Raw genomic sequence first — 20674 nt, 5'->3', positions numbered from 1 at the left:
CACTTGATGGGATGAGCACTGAGTGTTATACTATATGTTAGCAAATTGAATTTAAATTTAAAAGAAAATAAGAAAAAATTAAAAAAATAAAATATTATAGAAACAATTAAAAAACTAAAACCTTAAAAAAAGTACAAAAAGCAATGAGATACAAAGGACTAACTATCTGGAAGAAGGGCAGAGATTTATCTGAGGCAGGGATTAAGTGCTGATGCTTTCTTTGAGAGGTGCCATCTGAGGACTTGGACAGTGAAGGAAAGGAAGAAAGAAGGTTCAGATGGAAAGTAATACAAGGGGACATGATAGTGTGCTAGCAGCAGCTTTGTGGTGAACGTGGAACAGACACAGCTAGTCACGGTGTAGGAGTGTTGTCATAGCCCACATTACACTGGACAGACTCTAGAAGAAACTTCCTCAGAGCAGTTTGAGAGGAAATTCTCCTTGCTCTGTCTCTGTGTCTCTCCCTCTTTTTAGATATTTTAGGGTTTTAATGTTCTTCACATATTTAACATGAAACACTGACAGTGTGTAAACAATAGAGGAAAAGAATCTTCAGCAAAGATCTTCCAGAATTCATAATATCATTCTGGTCAAACACTATAAAGAGAATCATCAAATAACAGAGGATAAGGAAGTTTGGCAGAGAATTTTAGTTCGATAGCTTTTTTTTTTTTTTTTTTAAGATTTATTTACTTATTCATGAGAGATAGAGAGAGGCAGAGACATAGGAAGAGGGAGAAGCAGGCTCCATGCAGGGAGCCCAATGTGGGACTCGGTCCTGGGTCTCCAGGATCAAGCCCTGCGCCAAAGGCAGGCGCTAAACCACTGAGCCACCCAGGGATCCCAGTTCAATAGCTTAACTAAAAAATAACCAACCATAGGGCCTTCTCTTCTTCTACCTGAAGAGAAAGGAAAGCAAAAGTGAATCGGAGAACTAAATCTTTTTGTGAAGTAGCTTAGAAGGTGGAGGGGAGGATGGGGTGGGGTCGGTAACTCTTGCTAATATAATGTTATAACACACAGAGTCAAGAATTCTGACAACTGTATTACTAGAAATATAAATGCATAAAGATATAAACTATTTGGTATATATTTTTAAAGATTTTATTTATTCATGAGAGAGATAGAGAGGCAGAGGGAGAAGCAGGCTCCCTGCTCCTTGTGGGACTCCATCCCAGGACCCCGGGATCACAACCAGAGCCAATGGCAGATGCTCAACCACTGAGTCACCCAGGTGCTCCTAAACCAGTTGGTATTAAAACCGCATCTTGGGCAGCCCCGGTGGCGCAGCGGTTTAGCGCCGCCTGCAGCCCGGGGTGTGATCCTGGAGACCCAGGATTGAGTCCCACATCGGGCTTCCTGCATGGAGCCTGCTTCTCCCTCTGCCTGTGTCTCTGCCTCTCTCTAGCTCTCTCTGAATGAATAAATAAATAAATCTTAAAAAAAAAAAAAAAAAAAAACGGATCTTGGGGATCCCTGGGTGGCGCAGCGGTTTAGTGCTGGCCTTCAGCCCAGGGTGTGATCCTGAAGACTGGGGATTGAGTCCCACATCTGGCTCCCTGCATGGAGCTTACTTCTCCCTCTGCTCGTGTCTGTGTCTCTCATGAATAAATAAAATTTTAAAAATCTAAAAAACAAAAAACAAAAAACACCAAAACAGATCTTGCTATATAAACATACAGTATGGGGATCCCTGGGTGGCGCAGCGGTTTGGCGCCTGCCTTTGGCCCAGGGCGTGATCCTGGAGACCCGGGATCGAATCCCACATCGGGGTCCTGGTGCATGGAGCCTGCTTCTCCCTCTGCCTATGTCTCTGCCTCTCTCTCTCTGTGTGACTATCATAAATAAAAATTAAAATAAAAAAATAAATAAATAAACATACAGTATGTCACTTTTATCTCTATGAAAATGACAGGATAAAGAAAGATCCCAAGTTTGTCCTTTAGCCTGGAACCCCTAAACACTCACCACATGGGCAGTGTGGACCTGAATTAACAGGTGCAGAACCCAGAAGATTCCACTGCTGTCATTTTGGAAAGGATCAAGATTCAGCACCCAGAGGACCTTATGCACCCTCCATGCTGTGTGTTTGTGTATCTCTAAAAGCAATTAACTGCATTGCATAATTATGTCCACAGACAAGTTTGAATACTGAGATTTAGCTAGAAAAGGTAGCAACAAAGATACATTCAAAAAAAAAAAAAAAAAAAAAAGGAAAGACAATGTAAGGTAGAATTTGTTAGAAAAGCAAAAGGAAGATTTTAAAAAATGTTTCCAGTTCAAGTCAGAATTAAGGTGTCTATTGGAGTGCCTGCTTGGCTCAACTGGAAGAACATGTGACTCTTGATCTTGAGGTTGTAAATTTGAGCCCCATGTTGGGTGTAGAGATTACTTTAAAAATAAAAAATCTTGGGATGCCTGGGTGGCTCAGGTTGTGATCCCAGAATCCCGGGATCAAATCCTGCGTCGGATCCCAAGGAGCCTGCTTTTCCCTCTGCCTATGTCTCTGCCTCTCTCTCTGTGTCTCTCATGAATAAATAAAATCTTTAAATAATAAAATAATTTTTAAAATCTAGGGGCATGTTGGTGGCTCAGTTGGTTAACTGTCCAACTCTTCATTTGAGCTCAGGTCATGATTTCAGGGTCATGAGATCAAGCCCTGCATAGGCTCCCTGCTGGGCATGGAGCCTAATTAAGATTCTTTCTCTGCCTCTCCCTGCCTGCTCTCTCTTAAAATATTAAAAATCTTAAAAAAAAGAAGAAGAATTAAAGTGCCTGTTAAGTTCCACCAGCTTTGCAGAGATATGAATGTTTTGCTGTTCTTCAAAAAAAATGATAATCTATAATAAAATGTTCAAGAAAAATACCATGTTTATTGTTTTTGTAGCCATTCCCAAGTTACTTTAAATTTTGTACATTATTCAAGGGCAGAGTATATATTGGTTGTGTTCACAGCTCATGCATCTCCAAAGAATGTTTCATGAATGCTGCCAGATTCTAAACATCTTCTATTCTGTCAGCATTATACAGAGAGGCCAGATGACTCCCACAGACCCACTCACTTTCAAGGAGATCATATTGAGTTCAAGAGTTTAACAAGCAACCTTTTTTTCTAAAGCATCATCCCCTTTGGCATTGCCAATGCAGAATGAAATATTTAACTTGCTTCTATTCTGGGATCCATATACATGGAATCCTTGAGAATTATCAATACTATCATAAATCATTTGTGCTTCTCCAATGGCTGCACTGTCCTGTTCTTAATCTACTTCAGGACCAAGCCCATGTCACAGATGCTGAAACTCAGAGGTGTGTCATATGAGGAGTGGTTTGGGGCCTGTACTTTGTATTCCAGGACCAAGGAATACTCTGAAGGCAAACCCCAGGAGGTCATCCCCAGTGATCACCAATGTGGTCCCTGCAGAGCCAGCATTCTTCTGAGCACCAGCAAAAATCACACCAAACTAGGAAACATCCATTGGCTTGGATAGGAAGCTTGAGGGCAGGCAGCAAACCACCACTGGTCTCTTACGTCAGAGATAAAGGCAAACTCCACTTTATGCATGGTCTTGTCAGTGCAGAATGCACAGAGGAGGTATCTGGGCTGAGGTTCCAAGGGCTTGGATTGGAATTCTTGCATAACTCCCAAGTTTAGGGTAGACAATATTCACTTCCCAAAGTTCTAGGCTTCTGCTGCCTCAGCTAACTAAGCTCCTGTCATCTTGTATGTAGCATACCTTCTTGCTTTCAGGCCAATCAGGTTTAAGAGGACCAGCAGGGAATTGGCCTTGACATACCTCTCTGCACAAAAATCACCTTGTGGTTGTCTGGAACAGCTGACAATTTCTGCACAAGATTCTCTGTGTTAATAATTTTAGTAAAAGCTGGCAGTCTGGGGATCCCGGGATGGCACAGCAGTTTAGTGCCTGCCTTTGGTCTGGTCATGATCCTGGAGTCTGAGGATCGAGTCCCACATCAGGCTCCCTGCATGGAGCCTGCTTCTGCCTCTGCCTCTCTCTCTCTCTCTGTGTCTCTCATGAATAAATAAACAATTAAAAAAAAAAAAAAAAGCTGGCAGCCTGTGGCTCATTTCTAGAATACTAGTGCCAACTTGTATTGTAGTCAAATACTTCTTATTCTATCTCTAAAAACATGGAATGTTTTATTTTTTTATTTCTTTTTTTTAAAGATTTTATTTATTTATTCATGAGATATATATATATATATAGAGAGAGAGAGAAGTGGAGACACAGGCAGAAGGAGAAGCAGGATCCATGCAGGGAGCCCAACGTGGGACTTGATCCCGGGACTCCAGGATCATGCCCTGGGCCGAAGGCAGGCGCTAAACCGCTGAGCCACCCAGGGATCCCTTATTTTTTTATTTCTTTTAATATTTTGTTTATTTATTCATGAGAGACACAGAGAGAAAGAGAGAGGCAGAGACACAGGCAGAGGGAGAGGCAGGCTCCATGCAGGGAGCCCGATGTGGGACTCGATCCTAGGTCTCCAGGATCATGCCCTTGGCTGAAGGTGGCGCTAAACACTGAGCCACCCGGGCTGCCCATGGAATGTTTTTAGACAGGTTGGCAGCCAGAGCAGAACTGACTGCCTGCCTGGGACAGTCCACCGGGCGTCCGAGGTGGGCAGGCTTGTGGGCTGGAGGGAACTGATCACTCTGAGCATGACTCTCTCCTTGCTCTAACTCCCTTCGGTCAGTTTTCCCCTCCAGAACTGACTCCTCATTCATTCCAAATTGCATCATCCAGCCCCTTTGATAGCTGCTCCAGAAGTCAGTTCTCTCCTCTGTGAGGTGTGGCATTTTATTCAAGTCTGAAAGTGGAGGCAAAAGCCAGAAACTTGAAGCATGTTGCTGGTTCCCTAGGATAATCAGGGGCAGCCTTCAGATAGGGCCTGGCAGTCCCCCAGAAAATGACTGATTTATGCCCCAGATGGCATAATGGTGAAGGCCCAAGTGACATTTGTTGGCAGCAATTGCAGCTGAGGTGGAGCACGTAGTTGCCACCTATACTTTTTGTTGTCCTCCCTGAAATTAGCAATGCTGCCTGTACAAAATAAGCTTCTTTGATGGAAGGGTTGCATGTGACAGCAACTGACTGGCTTATTAATTTAATCAAGAACAACTTTTTGAAAAGGAGAAAGCTCTCTGGATAGAAGAAGGGAAGGCTGGGAACCAAACTTAGAAATTGGGAAGTTCTAGAAACTGCCCAAAGGTTTCTTCTACTAGTGCTGCTAAAACTTGACCATCATCATTGTAACTTGCCTGCAATCATTCTGCTCAGGATTCAAATTCCCAGGACAAATTCCCGGGTTGGGCAAGCCAAGGGCAGATGCCTACTCTCTTGGTGTGATAAGGACTTTTCAAGGACCGGGATTTCTATCTTGTCAAGTCTACATACAGCTGTGAGAGAAAACTCCAAAGCAAAGCCCAGTACTATTACAAAGGGCAAAGTGAAAGCTGCATTAACAAAAAGGTCCATTATAATTCACCCCTATTACTATTTTGTTCATATACATATACTTTAAAAAAATACTGCCTGACAGAATGCAGTTATTCTCCATAAAATGAAAAATTCTCACCCCTTCCTCAGGAGATAACTTTATGTCTCATTACTTACTGCATCAAAATCTAAGTCAGGGATGTCTGGATGATGTAGATTTCTGCTCTAGCTGCAGCTCAATTGTCTTAGGTCTTGTCCCTAAAAGCAGAGCCCTAGCCAGGGATTCTTGTTCAAGTAATCCACTAGAGGAATGCTCTCAGGTGAAAGGAAGCCAGGGAAGCAGGACAGGCAGGCAGTGAATCAAGCCATGATTTTGTCACAACTGGAGATGTGTCAGATGGATCCCAGAATTCTGGAATCCGAACTGTACACAGAATTGGTGACAATTTGAAACACAGGTATGAATAAATAATCTACATAAAGAGCCACCTGATCTACCCAAGTGAAGGCCCCAACCCAACTGGGGCCACCTCCACTTAGAACTTATGATTTGATTATATATATCTCACCTTTCTTGCTTTTATGGGGACTTCCAGAGCTCTCAAATACCCATATGCTCCTTCTCATATGCTCCCATTCTCAGAGATGGCAGAAAAAAACACATAAATATGCCAAGTTAAATGCAAGTTTGTCTTTTCCAGTTTTAAATGGTCTAATATTAGGGAAATAATTATTGTTAAAGGTCAGACCCCCTATAAGGGCTGTTTTTTCTAAATGGTCTTTCACTACCACCTTTCCAAGACCAGGGAGGTTACTGCACTGCAGGGCTATCTACCTTACAGCCTCTGGCATGCAGTAACCTTCCCCTTCCCCATGGTGAGTCCAAGGCAAGCCCATTAGTACTCCTACTCAACTGGTGTCGTTTTTTTTTTTTTTGTTTAAGATTTTATTTATTCGTGACAGACACAGAGAGAGAGAGGTAGAGACACAGGCAGAGGGACAGGCTCCATGCAGGGAGTCCGACGTGGGACTCAATCGCCAGGTCTCCAGGATCATACCCTGGGCTGAAGGCGGCGCCAAACCACTAGGCCATCAGGGCTGCCCAACTGGTGTCGCTCTTATGCCGAATGGAATTCAAAGGAAATCCTGTGGAGTAAGCATGTGTGTGTGCCATGTGTAAAAACCTCAGGTCTCTGTACCAAAACACGATACAATTTCTGCCATGCTTTACTAGACCATGTGGTCATAGGGATACTTTGCACAGGGTTCCAAATAGAAGTGAGGCTTAAGCCTTCTCTGCTTTTAGCTTCCTGTTTAATCTACCCGGAGTCCCTGCTCTCACTAATCCTGTACTTGTCCAGCCTCAAGATCCCTAGGGAGGTCTCTTGAGGGACCTCACTGGTACCTGCTCTTCTCCGCTGTTCCTAATCTCTTTACTATCAAGATAACTTCTCCCCCTTTTGCTCTGATAAGCCAGCTGTCTTTATGTACCAACCCCCCTGCAATGCTGTGTCTGCTGACACACCATTTATTTCTCTCACAAGTGTGGGGGTTACAGGTCTGAGTTTAGGGAAGCAGGGGGAGAGGCACTGAGTGGGAGGACAGGTTCTGGACATATGAAGTCGCTAGGAAGGCTAAGGTTTGAGGTCACAGGATGGCTGGTGTATCCGTTAACCACAACCCTGTTGCTAGTGTCTGCTGCTCAGCTGACAACAGAACACAAGCCTATAAAAATTTACATCTTAGGGGATCCCTGGGTGGCTCAGCAGTTTGGCGCCTGCCTTTGGCCCAGGGCGTGATCCTGGAGACCCGGGATCCAGTCCCATGTCGGGGTCCTGGCATGGAGCCTGCTTCTCCCTCCTCCTGTGTCTCTGCCTCTTTCTCTATGTCTATCACAAATAAAAAATTTGCATCTTAGATTTCCAATATCCTCAACTCAGATCAGCTCCCCATTTTAAATATTGACAAATGTAAAATACTTCATTTTCTACTATTCCTTTTCCCCCTCAGGTCAGATTTCTTCCCTGACCATATGTGTTGAGGCTTGGTTTGGGCAAATGATGGCTACCTGTCTAGACCAGCTGTCTTTTTAAAAAATTTTCTGAGGAGCACCGGACTGAGAATTTTGGGTCAACAGGCAGTAATTCTCCTAGTTTACAATGTTTCAAACAGGCTTGTGGATGCGTATACATATATGTACACACAATTGGTTTCTGCTTTTCTAAACACCTCTCACAACACTGGTTTTATTGTTACTGGATTGTTTCTCCACATGAACTATTCCTAACCACTGTATCTTTAGGGCCTATCACTGTACCTGTATACCTGGGCACCGAAGAATGCCTGAGTTAAAGAAAACGTAGGGTAACATACTTGTATATCTTACTACACATTCCCATATTTTATATTAGTCATTAATTCAAGCTTGGGAGCCTTGGTAGATCCGTTGGTTGAGCACGCACCCCTTGATTTCAGCTCAGGTCAGGACCTTGGGGTTGGGAGATCAAGCCCTGTGTGGGGCTCCTCACTCAGTGCAGCCTGCTTGTCCTACCCCTGCTCCTCTCCCCACCCTGGCTCATGCATGCTCTCAAGTAAATAAAATCTTAAAAAAACGAACATGAGTTTGTTAAATATGCAGATTCCTGGTACCTCCTTCTACAGATTGTGATTTCAGTGAAACTGAGATGTGGTCCGGATATTTTCATGTTTAACCAGCACCACTGATTTTAAAGGTGGTCCTAGAAATAGTTTGAGAAACACTGATAAAGCTTTCCTTAAGTTCGGTGGCTCCACGAAATAACAGTCCATTTCACCTCAAGCCTGCCAGCAATGGGCAAATCTTGGTAGTAAGTGGGAGACACAAAGTATACTTATGATATACATTTAGCCACAATCCAATCCTTTTCCAAAAAATTGATGGTATTAAACACAAAACCTCCAAACTTTATAAACATCTTCATTGGCCAAAAGAGAAAATGTAATGATTCTTTATCCAGTAGCAATCTTAAGCAAATCACCTTTGTTTTTAGAAAAGTAAGTCCATTTTAAGTACTAACACTGTGAAAAAAACAAGATTGAGAAAAATTACTGTATTCATTTTCTTGTCTCTATGTATTCCAGAAGAATCAGTGATCAGATTTAAGAGTAAACTACTAGATTATTCGAAGAAATTACTTTAAGTTTCATTTTTTAAAGATTTGAGAGCAAGCACAAGTGAGCACGGATGGAGAATCTGAAAGCAGCTTATGTGGAGTATGGAGCTTGACATGGTGTTCTTCTCATGACCCTGAGATCATAACCTGAGCCAAAACCCAGAGTTGGAGAATGCTTAATAAGCTAAGCCAAATCAGGTGCCCCTAGTCTCATTTAAAAGGCAAACTTAAAATGTGAATTGGTTTTTAAAATCATTCCTAAAAAAATTGGTGCAACCTGGTTTCCAACATGTCTGTTGACATTTTGGTAGTAACTTTATAAGCTCAAAATATTTTAGAAACTGCATTTAAATTTTTGAAGCTTCTATAGATCAAAATATGTACTAATTTCTTATAAAATTGGTTCAACGTTCCATTTTTTGGGTTCCATTTTAATTTAGTGAATTACTTTTCAGTACCAGATAGTCTCCAATCTTTTTTAATTTTTGGTAGTTTATGCTCAAGGTCTGAATTTGTTAGAGAAGGCAAAAATGAAAACCCTTCCAGTTAATAATCCATGTACTTAGAGGACTAACTTTTGAGTATCAATGACTTGAAAATCAGCCAATGCTCTCTGCCAATTACAATAATGGTTCAACTAAAACATTACTTTTCTCTAGGAGACTCATTTCAACAGAATAGGCTATCCTACCCTAAAACCACCCCAACTCACCCATACAAAATACCCAAGGGGTGTGTGTGTGTGCTTAAGTAACATTCATGGGGCGAGGAGAATGTCATTCTCCTTTTGGGAAATTATACTAGTAGCATTCAGTTTAAAGTGCTGTTGTGACACATTTATTTCACTTATCAAGAAAACACTCAATTCCTCTAAACTTTCACTGAAATTCTGCCTTTAGAGGTTTGCATGCATATGCTACTTATATATATTCCAGGAAAACTACCTACACTTCATCTTCAAGTCCTTTCTCCTAAACTTAAAAGAACCGTACTGTGCAGTTGTTGCATTTATCTGTCATTCTTTTCAAAGATTAAAATAGACTAGAGCTATCTTAAAAATTAAGAAACCCAAAATTTCTCAGATGTGAGAACATTACTTATTAAAAAATTGGATAATGACGCTGTGTTCATCATGCTAAACTCCTTACTTTAACAATTGGGATTTTATATTTACCACCCTTACCAGATTTCACTTATAAATTCTAGAAACACACTTCACACGAAAAAAATACAACTTAAGATTACTGTATTTCCTTACAAGAGGAACGTTTGAACAAATTTTACAGGTAGTCAATCAACCCTTGTTCAAATTGGGCACACATCAAATCTAGCATTATGGGAGTTTTATTTATTTGGAAGTGAACTTTTAACTATCCATACAAATGCCAAAATACTACACAAAACATCCACAGGAACTTTTTTTCATCGTTTTTTTGAATTTTTCACAAACATTTCCTACATAATCCAACATACAACAGAGAAATGGTACATCTTTTTCCTTCAATTTGCATACAATGGAAAAACAAGAATATATATATATTTTACAAAGTTTAACTAAGACGCTAGCAGGCTGACAGTTTGTCTATAAGTGAGAAATTATCTAATAAAAAATAATAAGGATTTATTTAGCATCAGTCACTTCCATAACCAAGTATTATTCTGATTAATAAAACTTACTGCCATTAGACTTGTGGCATATACTTATACTATTACTCAATTTGTAGTATTGCTCCCCACCCTTGGTTCTCCTTCACAATTACTAACATAGAAAACTGTTGCAGAGTAGGGGCAAGCATTTGCAAACAAAAAAAAAATCCCCAGCTTATTATAAGCGTAGATGTGTATGACGGAATTTCTTCCCAAACAATGGACTTTCAAATCATTAATAAATCACCAGAATGGAATTTGCCAAGATATTATGCCTATGTCCAAGAAGAGATGCATTTATTTATATCCAACAGAGGAGCTGAAAATCAAACTTAGTGTTTAGTTTGGGGTGGGTTGGGGAATCCAGCCATTTGAAAAATGACTGCCTTAAAAAAAATGACCACCAAAAATAGGTTCACTAAATTTATTTTAAAAATCATAAAACGTTTCTTACAAAAGAGCATTACATTCTGCACACTGCTCTGAATAGATGCCAGGGACATATGGACTATTGTTACTTTTCCTCCCTGTCCCACCCCCCCCAAAATGTTACAGTGACCACAAAGCAAAGTGTTCACAATAATTACATGGGGGGAATTTTTCTTTTAAACCACCAACAATGAACAAAAATTAAAATTCACTCACTCTGCTGCTGTTTCAAAATTTCAATGTTAGTTTTTGCACGCCCTTCCCCCCCCCACCCTGTTTGTAAGGAACTAAAACATTACATCTGGTGAACAGCAAAGATTTCACTACACCTCAAATGCAGAACACCTATGAAGCAGAGGAATGTTGGCTTTTTAAACAGAAGCAGATAAAAAAAAAAAGATGCAGGACTCCTTCAGTTCTTCACTAGTCTTAGAAAAACTTTCCAGAATACTGCTTCACACTATAAAAAAGAAAAAATATCTTGCATTAGAATCCTTCAACATCTGCATACTGCTTCACACTATAAAAGAAAAGAAAAAAAAGTACGAATTAGAATTTTTGTTCGTAACATCTTAATCAACATTAAGACAATTTCAATGCTAAATTAAAATGATAAATATGTCCATTACAATTAGAAATAAGAATTAAAAACATTAGCAATTATAAAATTAGAGCAATGTAAACTTCAAGAAAAATGAGTAGTAAATCAGACATTAGTAGAGCAGAATTAGGAAAATGAAATTAAAAGTTGTTAATATTTGGTAGAAAAGACGAAGAAATGCCAGTAAGGTGTGAAATGCTGCATTTTACAGCACCAATCATTTGTCCTGTAGAGGCATGGCCTGTGCCATATGGCAGACTGTGATTTGTTGTCGATTTAGTTATCTAAAAACAACAAAATCACTAGTCTTCCACACAGAACTAGACCAACATCCACTGAATCTTCTATATTTTCTACAGGCTCTGTATAATTTATAACAAGTGGTTTTGGCAGCAGTTTTCACCAGAGAAATGAGAAGTTTGCTTGGTTAAGGCTTCTTCCAGCAAGATTAGTATTGAATGTCTTCGTTTTTAGTAAGAAAGCAGAAGAAAATTAAAGCAAAGCTATTAGAATGTTTAGAAGTTAGGTCCCCAAAAGGTTGAGACACCATGGCTTCTAAAAGAAAAACCAATTGAGAAGAAAAGCTTTTTAAAGTTTTAGTATGGGTATGTTAACATAAAGCTAAACTCAAACTGACCTGTTCTGCAGCAAATACTGTGCATTCTGTATCTGGTCCTGTGTTCCTGTAATGGTAATGATCCGATCTTCAGACCCTTCTAGAGGTTCATCAATTTTGATCGAAGCTCCTGACTCATGACGGATTTGCTTAATCCGCTGACCACCTTTGCCAATAATAGATCCAGCCAACTGAAAAGATTTTAAAAACAAGTGTTTATGACATACTTTAAAAATAACTATTACTGGTATTTTCAATGAGTATCAGGAGTATTGACATTTCAATTCATTCTAGGATTACTTATTTAAAAAACCTCTCACCAGTCAAATTTTGAATTATAACGTATTTACAGTGCACATCAGCATTTCCTTTAACAAAAAAGGGGCTTCAGACCCTCTGCTTTTAAAAATAGTACAAGACTCAAACCAGAGAAAGATCTCACTGAAGTCCATAAACAAATTTAATCCTAGGATACAATAGCTTTATTAAAACCTTTTATTAAAAACCAAGAAATGTAAAGAAGAGGATTTATTAAATGTTCCTTGTAACATTACAAGAACATAAAAATTGAACGAATACTTACATCTTTGGGAATAGTTACTTGTGTAGTAATAATAGGTCCACCAAGATCACCATATGAGCCACGACCCCCTGCATAGGAATAATCTGATTTAAATAATGAGCATGAAGTTCATTTAGAAAGCATGAAATAATGTTTTGATTTTATAAAGGAAAAGACTTACCATATCCGGAGCCACCCTAAAAATGGAAAGAAAAAATAAAAAATTACTTTGCCTTCAAAACTATTCTTCAGGTTAATATTCCCAAAATCTTAGTTTAGGAAACTAAAGTCCTCCCATATTCTCCCTAGTATGTTTCAGAAGACAATCCTTGGGGAAGGAAACCCTTCAGGTACATAGCATAGAAACAAAACGTTGTAGGAGGGGAACTAAAACATGGACAAGTAGGCAAGCATTTAAAATTATTACTGATATGAATACAAACACCCATGATACTCAACCTGTGGTTCATAAGCCATCTGCCATTCTGATGGGCTCCATGTATCTATTGCAGAGTCCCAAGTTTCATCAGCACTGAAACCAACCTGTGTCAGAGACAGAACTATTAACATAATCTATACTGTGTTTCAGCTACAGAACTACCACTTTCATATGCCCAACTTCTATTTCACATCACTAAACATGTATTGTTGGCAACAAATCACATATTCTCACAAACAAAAATGGCTCAATAAAGTCTTAATGTTCCAATAAACAACTGAAATGATTTAACTAGTCATTAATCATCTTCAACAAGATGTCAACTACATGATTTAAAAAACAAAACAAAAAAAAAGAGTTCTTACTTACCATGCCATCGTAGCGGTCTCCAGGTCTTCCTCTTCTGTCATAGGCCATGAGATCCCTGGAAACACATAGCAATTGTTGTAATCTCAGCTTATTTACATGTCACACATACCAAACAAACATCTACCATATCTACCCATAAAGTGAAAAGTCTTATAGATTAAGAATGTGTGGATGGAGAAGAAACTTACCCTCCTCTAGGTGGTGGTGGAGGAGGAAGAGGAAGATTCCGAGCTCTACTACCACCCCGGCCACCTCTTCCAGGAGGTGGAGGAGGAGGTCCTCGGCGAGGGCTCATATCGTCATAATCTCTTCTGGATGGAGGCATAGGACGCCCACCCCGACCAGGAGGCATTCTGTCAAAACCACCTCTCCCCCGCATGGGAAATCCCACAGGGCGTCCACGGCGGTCATCAAACATCATTGTAAAGCCACCATAATCGTAGGTTTCATCATAAAAATTGGGATCATAAGGCTGTGCACGTCCTTTGATGGGAGACTAAAACAAAAATATAGCAATGTTACAGATCGAAGGAAAAGAGCCTTGTTTCATATCAACAAGCTGAACATTTCAAATCCTTTATTTTTCCTGAGAGGTATTGGTGGCAGGGAAAGGAATCTAGGCAAAAGTTAATAGTAGGAAGGAAAGGATTTTTAAAAAAGCAGTATTTTTGGTGTGTTTTAGCTGCCTGCTTTTCTCACTCCATCTCAAGAGACTACAACCCCATTCACACATTCCAAAAAGGGGTCTGTAAAGAACAAAGTAACCATCTCAAAGGCTGAGGGGACCAACATGTTATCTAAGCCTGTAATTCACACTAAAGCATATCAGTCTGGAAGCTGTGCAATGTAGTACTATAGAGAATTATAGAAGCTTCATTTGAAGGACCAAAGGTATTAAAAATTCTCACCAATGATCAAAAGACCCTCTCTCAAAGAATTTTTAAATGAGTAAGGACAAATAACTATTTGCCTCAACATTGCATAAACAGCTTAGAATAAAATAAAACATTAGTTACATGAAATTAAATGTAAAAAAAGTATTCCGAAGATACCTCTGATATAAGATCAAGGATGATCTTGATGCACTCTACCACCCTATCAGGTTTTCCTCCAATAAGAACAACTCTGTCAGTGGAATGAGGACAGCATTCCTGGAAAAGCTTGATTGTTGTCTGTGTGTTCTAAGTTTACAAAAAAACAAGAAATATTAGTTAATCAGAAGAAAAAAAAGATTTCCTGGGTTCAGATAAATTTACCTTCACAATCAGGACCCCTCCCCCCCCCCAATATAAAAACCCTGTTAGTAACTCTAGGACTTTGCCATGGTATTGGCAGAAGAACTTGCCCCAGCATGTCCAGGCCTTTGTTATACTTTAAAAGCAAATTAGATAAAAACAGAAGTAATGGGGAATTTTGAGGAAACTCCAAAGGGGGGGGGGGGGGACGAGAAGCCTACTGACCCAGCTCTATACAGAGTACTATTCTTTAGTACGGCAGGAAAAGAAAATAAAACACTGCTTTTACCTCTCGAAGTTCTTTGATTTTAGCACCTTTGACCCCAATAATTCCTCCTGCCAGACTCTGATGAATCAACAGTCTCAACTCGCAGTCAAAGTCACTTCCTTTATAGTGTTGGTACTGCAGAGGGAGAGTTATAAAATTTTAGTCCCGAATTAAGGAATACTCAAAAATACACACTTATCTGCTATAAGCATGACAATATACTGTTGCAGTGAGCAACCTGAATTTATATTTCAATAACTTTACCAGTTATGTGCTTATTATCCTCAATAGCCAGGCCCAAAAAGGACATTCTGCACCACCTTAAAAAACTATTTTATTTTCAGGTCCTGCAACACCATACCCACACTGCAGCCATTTAGCATGTCGCTGTTACCACAAAATTATTATCAACATTCAAATAACACCATAATAAAAATGACTGCAAAGCACTTTGCAAATGTAGTTAATTCCCACTGCAGCATGGAGCAGGGTCAACAGTGAGTTGTAAGACCATTCATTTATCATGTTTTTAAGCCTTTTTCTAGAGATGGGAAAGTACACTATGTTAAAAATAAAATTGATCCTATGGGCCAGGCTCCATACTTCAGTGGGGTTCAATGGCACTATGACATACATTTAAGCATTCCACAGCATCAGATTCGAGCGGGAGCTGGCTGGTTGCAGTGGGTGATGGCAACTGCAGGCCCTGAAAGTAGAAAAATAAGAGTAATAGGTTAAGTGTCTAGTGTGATCAGGCTATTGTCGCATATATTGGTAAAGCTACTACAACACATTTCGTATCTATACCATTACATGAGAAATTGCTTTATCTACTCTTAAAAATCAACATGTAATTTTTCTATACATCCAGCAAATACTGTAATAGAATTAAAATCCGTAACTAGATCAAACACAGTCCTTTCCGACAGTCCACAATCAGTATTTTAATTTAAAAAACATATCTGTAACTACAGCCCATTAAATACATACTACACTCATGTGCAAGACACAAGTAGTTTATATTTACTCTGGAGTGGCCAGACTACATTAAAAAAATTTTTGAGATCACATTTTAAAACAAGCTATAGAATAGTAATCCTGCACATTATATAAAACACTGCTGCTACAAACTGTTACAGCCACTGACTCTCCACCTCCCCCCATTAAGCCCCAATAAAACATTTAAAAAGCCCCCAATTGCCAAATACATTAAAAAAAATATAGCACCTACCTCTTCCAAGGTAGGGATGATTTTCTTCAGAATTTCTCCAATTGTCTCAATATCAGCACTGATACTCAATATGCTGTCAAACATCACAAATACCAGATAGTACAAAAAAGGTGAAAAAGAAAAATGAGTTTTGTGTTCATCACCAGTAGTCATACAAACTTTTACAGAGAAGTAACATACAATTATTTAATCTCCCCATTTAAAGTAGCCTATTTATAGATTTTTCACATGCATTTTGTTTTATGCCCAATACAGACATGATAACAGTATTAGGAGACTTGCAGAGAGACAGAGAGAATGGGCTCTTGGAAGGGCTCAGATTAAGTGGGCAATAAATTGACCAGAACTGAAGCAGAGTCGAATATTTATGTTCCCCGCCACCACTAAGTTAATTAAGGATACCCTCGCTGTTAACATTGGTAAAACTGGCACACCTTCTCTTAGGCAAAAGTGGGGGAATATGCAAGTGGTGAACATTATATTTGGAGTAAGGTTATGGATACCAGTTAGAAATTAGATCACTAATGGGCTCTGCAAGAAAACAAATACAAATGCGAGACAAAACAAAGACAACACAAATGAGAAGTGAAGGAAAGTGAACCAGAGTTAGCATTTCATCAGAAAAAATTATGAACAGGCAATGTTGGGAAGCAAGGTGGGCCACAAAGACAGAGCGAGAGACTACTTTGGTAACAATTTGATTTACAATGCAGCAAATATGCAACACTTGAAGCTGTGCTCCTTCCATCGAAATAAAATTAGTGGATCGTTTGGGTGGGCAACTCACGGTAAAAGTTCAGTGACAAAAAGACTTAATGGGGAAAATAAGACAGAAACTTGAAAAACAATACACCGTCTAAAGGGGATACTATTTAATTATATAAAAGGCAGGTAATAAAATACATTTCTCTCTTTCTAATCAGGCAGTGAGGCATAAACTGTTGGGACATACCGCTCGGGGCCACTGCTGTCTGGGACTGAAACACTGGCATTGTACTGCATTGGTCATTGGCGTTCGTGGATGTTGGCATTGGGCATGGGCATTCAATCAGAAGTTGTCAAGTATGGTACCCGTTTGGCAACGAGCACATTTTTGGGCATAGCCAACCAGGGTTTTCACATGGGCGTTCAGGGGCGGATGGGCCAACGTCATGGTGGGCAACGCAGGGGTAAGTCGATCCAGTACATGGGCAACGGAGATATATGGCCAAAAAAACAAGGAGAGGGAAAAGGGGGAAAAGCAATAAATTTTAATTTAATACAAACTATACTCATACTCTCAATTAATGAAACAAGCTTAAGTTGTTCTGAAGACTAACACAATAATGGACTTCTCTATATCTGACTGTGGCTTAACATTTAAGGACCTTAAATGATGGTACTATTTTTTTTTTTTTTAAACAAACGATGTTTCAGTAGCAGGCTGGCTCATGAGGGTAGACACAAAACCTGTCATGACTCAGTTCACTGAAATTCTTGAGGAAATGGGGAAATTAATAACCCAGATAATTATATAGAACATCTGGATTAAGAGGAGAGAGGTTTATAAAAGACAAAACAAAAATTCCCACACCACCAAAAACCCTAACTCTTAAAAAAGACCAGTTTGGTTTCCTGGAGGTTTAAAACGCATTCCTAGATCCTAGCAGGCAAGTCAAAATTTAAACAAAATTTCAAGTTCAGTTTACAAGAGGAACATACAAAGATCTGCGACCAAGAGAGAAATGAAATACTATCAAATAAGTATTCAACACAAAGTTATTATTTGCCTCAACTTTAGCAAGGAAACATTAAAAGAGTGTGTACACTATGAGAAAAAATTTAGGAATTTTGGTGTAGCCAAGTCCTAGATAAATGCTCACTTCTGGTGATACCAACATTTAATGTGTCTAATCACAAGAGTCAACCCACTATATAATATGAAGACTCAAATCACTGGCATTGACAAATGGTTTCCCAATTATAAGTTGTCTATTCTTTACCCATATTTAAATCATGCAACCTCAACATTAATATCTGTGCTCCATGTGCAAGCTGTTAAACAGATGGACGATTAAAAAAAGGAAATAAAAGTTTCTGAGTTTAATCAGCCACCTGCAATGGTTTTGATATACTATAATTGATTCACACATGGTAAATGGTGCAATTAAGGGTCTTTACACTGTTATTATTTCTAATTAAAATGTTATCTTGAAGTGAGGAATTTGGTGGAAAGTTATTAGAAAGTGAAGAGGTTTAATACAGACCCCCCCCCTTCCCAAACTCAATCTGGGCTTCGTTAAATCAGGAATGGCAAACCTTGAAATCATCTATGTAATCAATTATTACAAATGGCTTGAAACTAGACTATTAAATGATTTCTATGATGCAAATCTTTAAATTTCTACACACATAAACTGAAGCTGCTTGTGTAGTAGTTTAAACTCTTTAATACTTACGTCTGTACGGAGAGCCTTAATATTCTTGCCTCCTTTTCCAATCACTGCCCCAGCATTCTGGAGAAGATAAAAAAACAAAAAAGCTTACTTTTCCCTTTCCTTATGTTAATATGCCTTTCTATGCTCTTAACTGCAGCAAAGAACAAAAACCCTCTAACCTCCCTTTTTGGGCGACAGAACGGAAAATCTATTTGGAGGTAATCAAAATCAAAACCATCAGGTAAAAAAAGAAAAAAAAAAAAATCAAGAGTCTATGTGCTTTGGGGACCAAACAACCAAGACAGCTTTGGATTTTTCAGCATGCCAAAAATTACATGAAGCATAAAAGTTAAGCATTGATTAATTTTACAGTTTCCTTCTGACAAAAAAATAACTTAAACGTATTAGATACCCTCACACTGTTACCAACTATGTTTTCCCTACAATGCAATCAAGGTATAAACTTTAATCCATCAATGCCTTAAGCATCACCCTACTCTGACCTGTACGGACTCACTATATTAAGTGTTTTTAACTATTATCAAAATAACGTGGCCTACAAATCTGTTTGGAAAAGGACACACTAATCTTTATATTCTTCAAACTGTAAGGTTTACACTGATTCCCAGAGAGCCAAACCATAACTAATTTTAATTTCTACTTTAAGTAGAACCAACCTCAAATTTTTGAGAACAAAATTTATACCTTGCTCTGAAGCAAAATGCGTAGTTCAACCATCTCATCAGTGTTTCTAGATCTTTTAAAAGCTTGTTCCTCTTCCATATCTTCTGCAGGGCGTTTACCTACAAATTAGTTCAGATTTCAAAAAAGCACTAGTTACTATAAGAAAAAGCACCTTTATTTCAATTACATTTTAGTTTCAACCCATTGGTCAGAGAAAGCAGCTCGATTCTGTTTGGAGTTTTGCTAACTCAATCAAAGCACATTCCCTCCCAATAACACTTTCTAAACACAAAACAATGGGACAAAATACTTCAAAGGATTGATGGTTGTAAAATGCAAGTAAATAGTATTTTTATCGTCTGTAAAGGTTACAGCCATTAATGCATATGACACTCATGTCTACTTCATAAATAAGAATCAAGAGATAGCTGAGTGGGATGTCAGACCAAACAGTTCTAAATAATGAAACAGAATGGAAAATACAGTAATTGTTAAAATTAAAATCTCTCACCAAATTCACCATTGGTTTCGGTGTTGGGGAAGGTTTCCTCTGGCTGTTCAGTTTCCATTTTCGTGTATCAAATGGACACACCAATCTGTTGAAAAATAAAGAGACTTGTACATTTGGTTTATTGCAAAGTAAGCTTTGTGTCTCACTGAATAATAATAAAAAAGGCAAAGAAATGACTGCTTCTAGAACGTACCAGGTATTATATATCCTTGCAGAGCAGAACTGAAGTGTTCTGGGCGGGACCAACTGACACCCTAGTGCTGCAGTAGCCTATAAAAACCAACATAAATCAGTTTTGCCTTTTGGTTATTACTGAATACTAGTTAACAGCGATTTGAATACAAACTAAACAGCTCTTCCTAAAACTGGGTCTTATACTCTCAAATGATTGCCTTAAGACAAACCAAAAACCACAGGACCCTATCTCATTCTTTGTAAAAAGAAAACCAAATTTTTAGCCACTGGACAGTCTCACCACGGCAACTAATTGTTTACACAATACAGAGAAGACGAAGTCTGGACGACGTAAACCCCAAAGCCTTCAATTTTGTCCCCAAAGGTGTACGTTTATAGATACAAAATCAGCTATGCTGGAATTTTAAATTGCGCGTGGCTTTGTATCTTCCCATTGGTGACCTGAAAGGCCAGTCTCTGAAATCTCTAACTTACAAGTATGAAGGCAAATTCAAGCTAGTATATCCCACAGTCAGGTCAATGTACCGGAGAATTAAATCTTAAAACTTCATACAGGATCAGACCCCCCAACTGCTAGTATTACTCGATTATTCAAACAGCCGATAAAGCCCTAAAACGCTAATATTGTCACCGTAAGAATATCTTAAGTTAGGTTAAAAGTCTATAACCTGACAATCAGACCCTCTAGCGCGAGCGATTGGACCGCCGACAACCTTTCGCCAGCCCTCAAGGGCTAGTCTCTGGTAGGAAGGCGACAGCCTCAAGCTACATTTATGCCTCCCGATCTTCCATACCTTTTGTCGATAAACCTCTCTTCCAACGACTAACTGAAACGCTACCCTCACCGCCATCGTTTAAC

At 39.0% G+C, this 20674-nt stretch overlaps 1 protein-coding gene, 1 non-coding gene and 1 pseudogene across 2 annotated transcripts in view; all 3 read right to left on the bottom strand.

The window, feature by feature from the left end:
* Positions 1–2949: 2949 nt before the first annotated feature.
* Positions 2950–6334, bottom strand: LOC100684152 (annotated as a pseudogene).
* A 3603-nt stretch (positions 6335–9937) lies between these two features.
* HNRNPK (heterogeneous nuclear ribonucleoprotein K) overlaps positions 9938–20674 on the bottom strand; it is an 11626-nt gene continuing 889 nt past the window's right edge. The window contains 16 exon segments of the mRNA NM_001256548.1: positions 9938–11207; positions 11926–12095; positions 12488–12570; positions 12648–12663; positions 12926–13009; positions 13275–13329; positions 13463–13770; positions 14327–14455; positions 14799–14912; positions 15412–15483; positions 16009–16081; positions 16961–17004; positions 18447–18503; positions 19131–19228; positions 19621–19705; positions 19814–19890. Of these exon segments, the coding sequence (NP_001243477.1) occupies positions 11174–11207; positions 11926–12095; positions 12488–12570; positions 12648–12663; positions 12926–13009; positions 13275–13329; positions 13463–13770; positions 14327–14455; positions 14799–14912; positions 15412–15483; positions 16009–16081; positions 16961–17004; positions 18447–18503; positions 19131–19228; positions 19621–19678 (1395 nt within the window). The 5' untranslated portion in view covers positions 19679–19705; positions 19814–19890 and the 3' untranslated portion in view covers positions 9938–11173.
* MIR7-1 (microRNA mir-7-1) lies at positions 11538–11601 on the bottom strand. Its single transcript, NR_049263.1, has one exon. It is a non-coding gene; the product is annotated as a microRNA mir-7-1 (primary transcript).

The sequence above is a fragment of the Canis lupus genome, chromosome 1 (assembly GCF_011100685.1).
Source record: "Canis lupus familiaris isolate Mischka breed German Shepherd chromosome 1, alternate assembly UU_Cfam_GSD_1.0, whole genome shotgun sequence".
Taxonomy (NCBI): Eukaryota; Metazoa; Chordata; class Mammalia; order Carnivora; family Canidae; genus Canis; species Canis lupus.
This window is presented reverse-complemented; position numbering and strand designations above follow the sequence as displayed.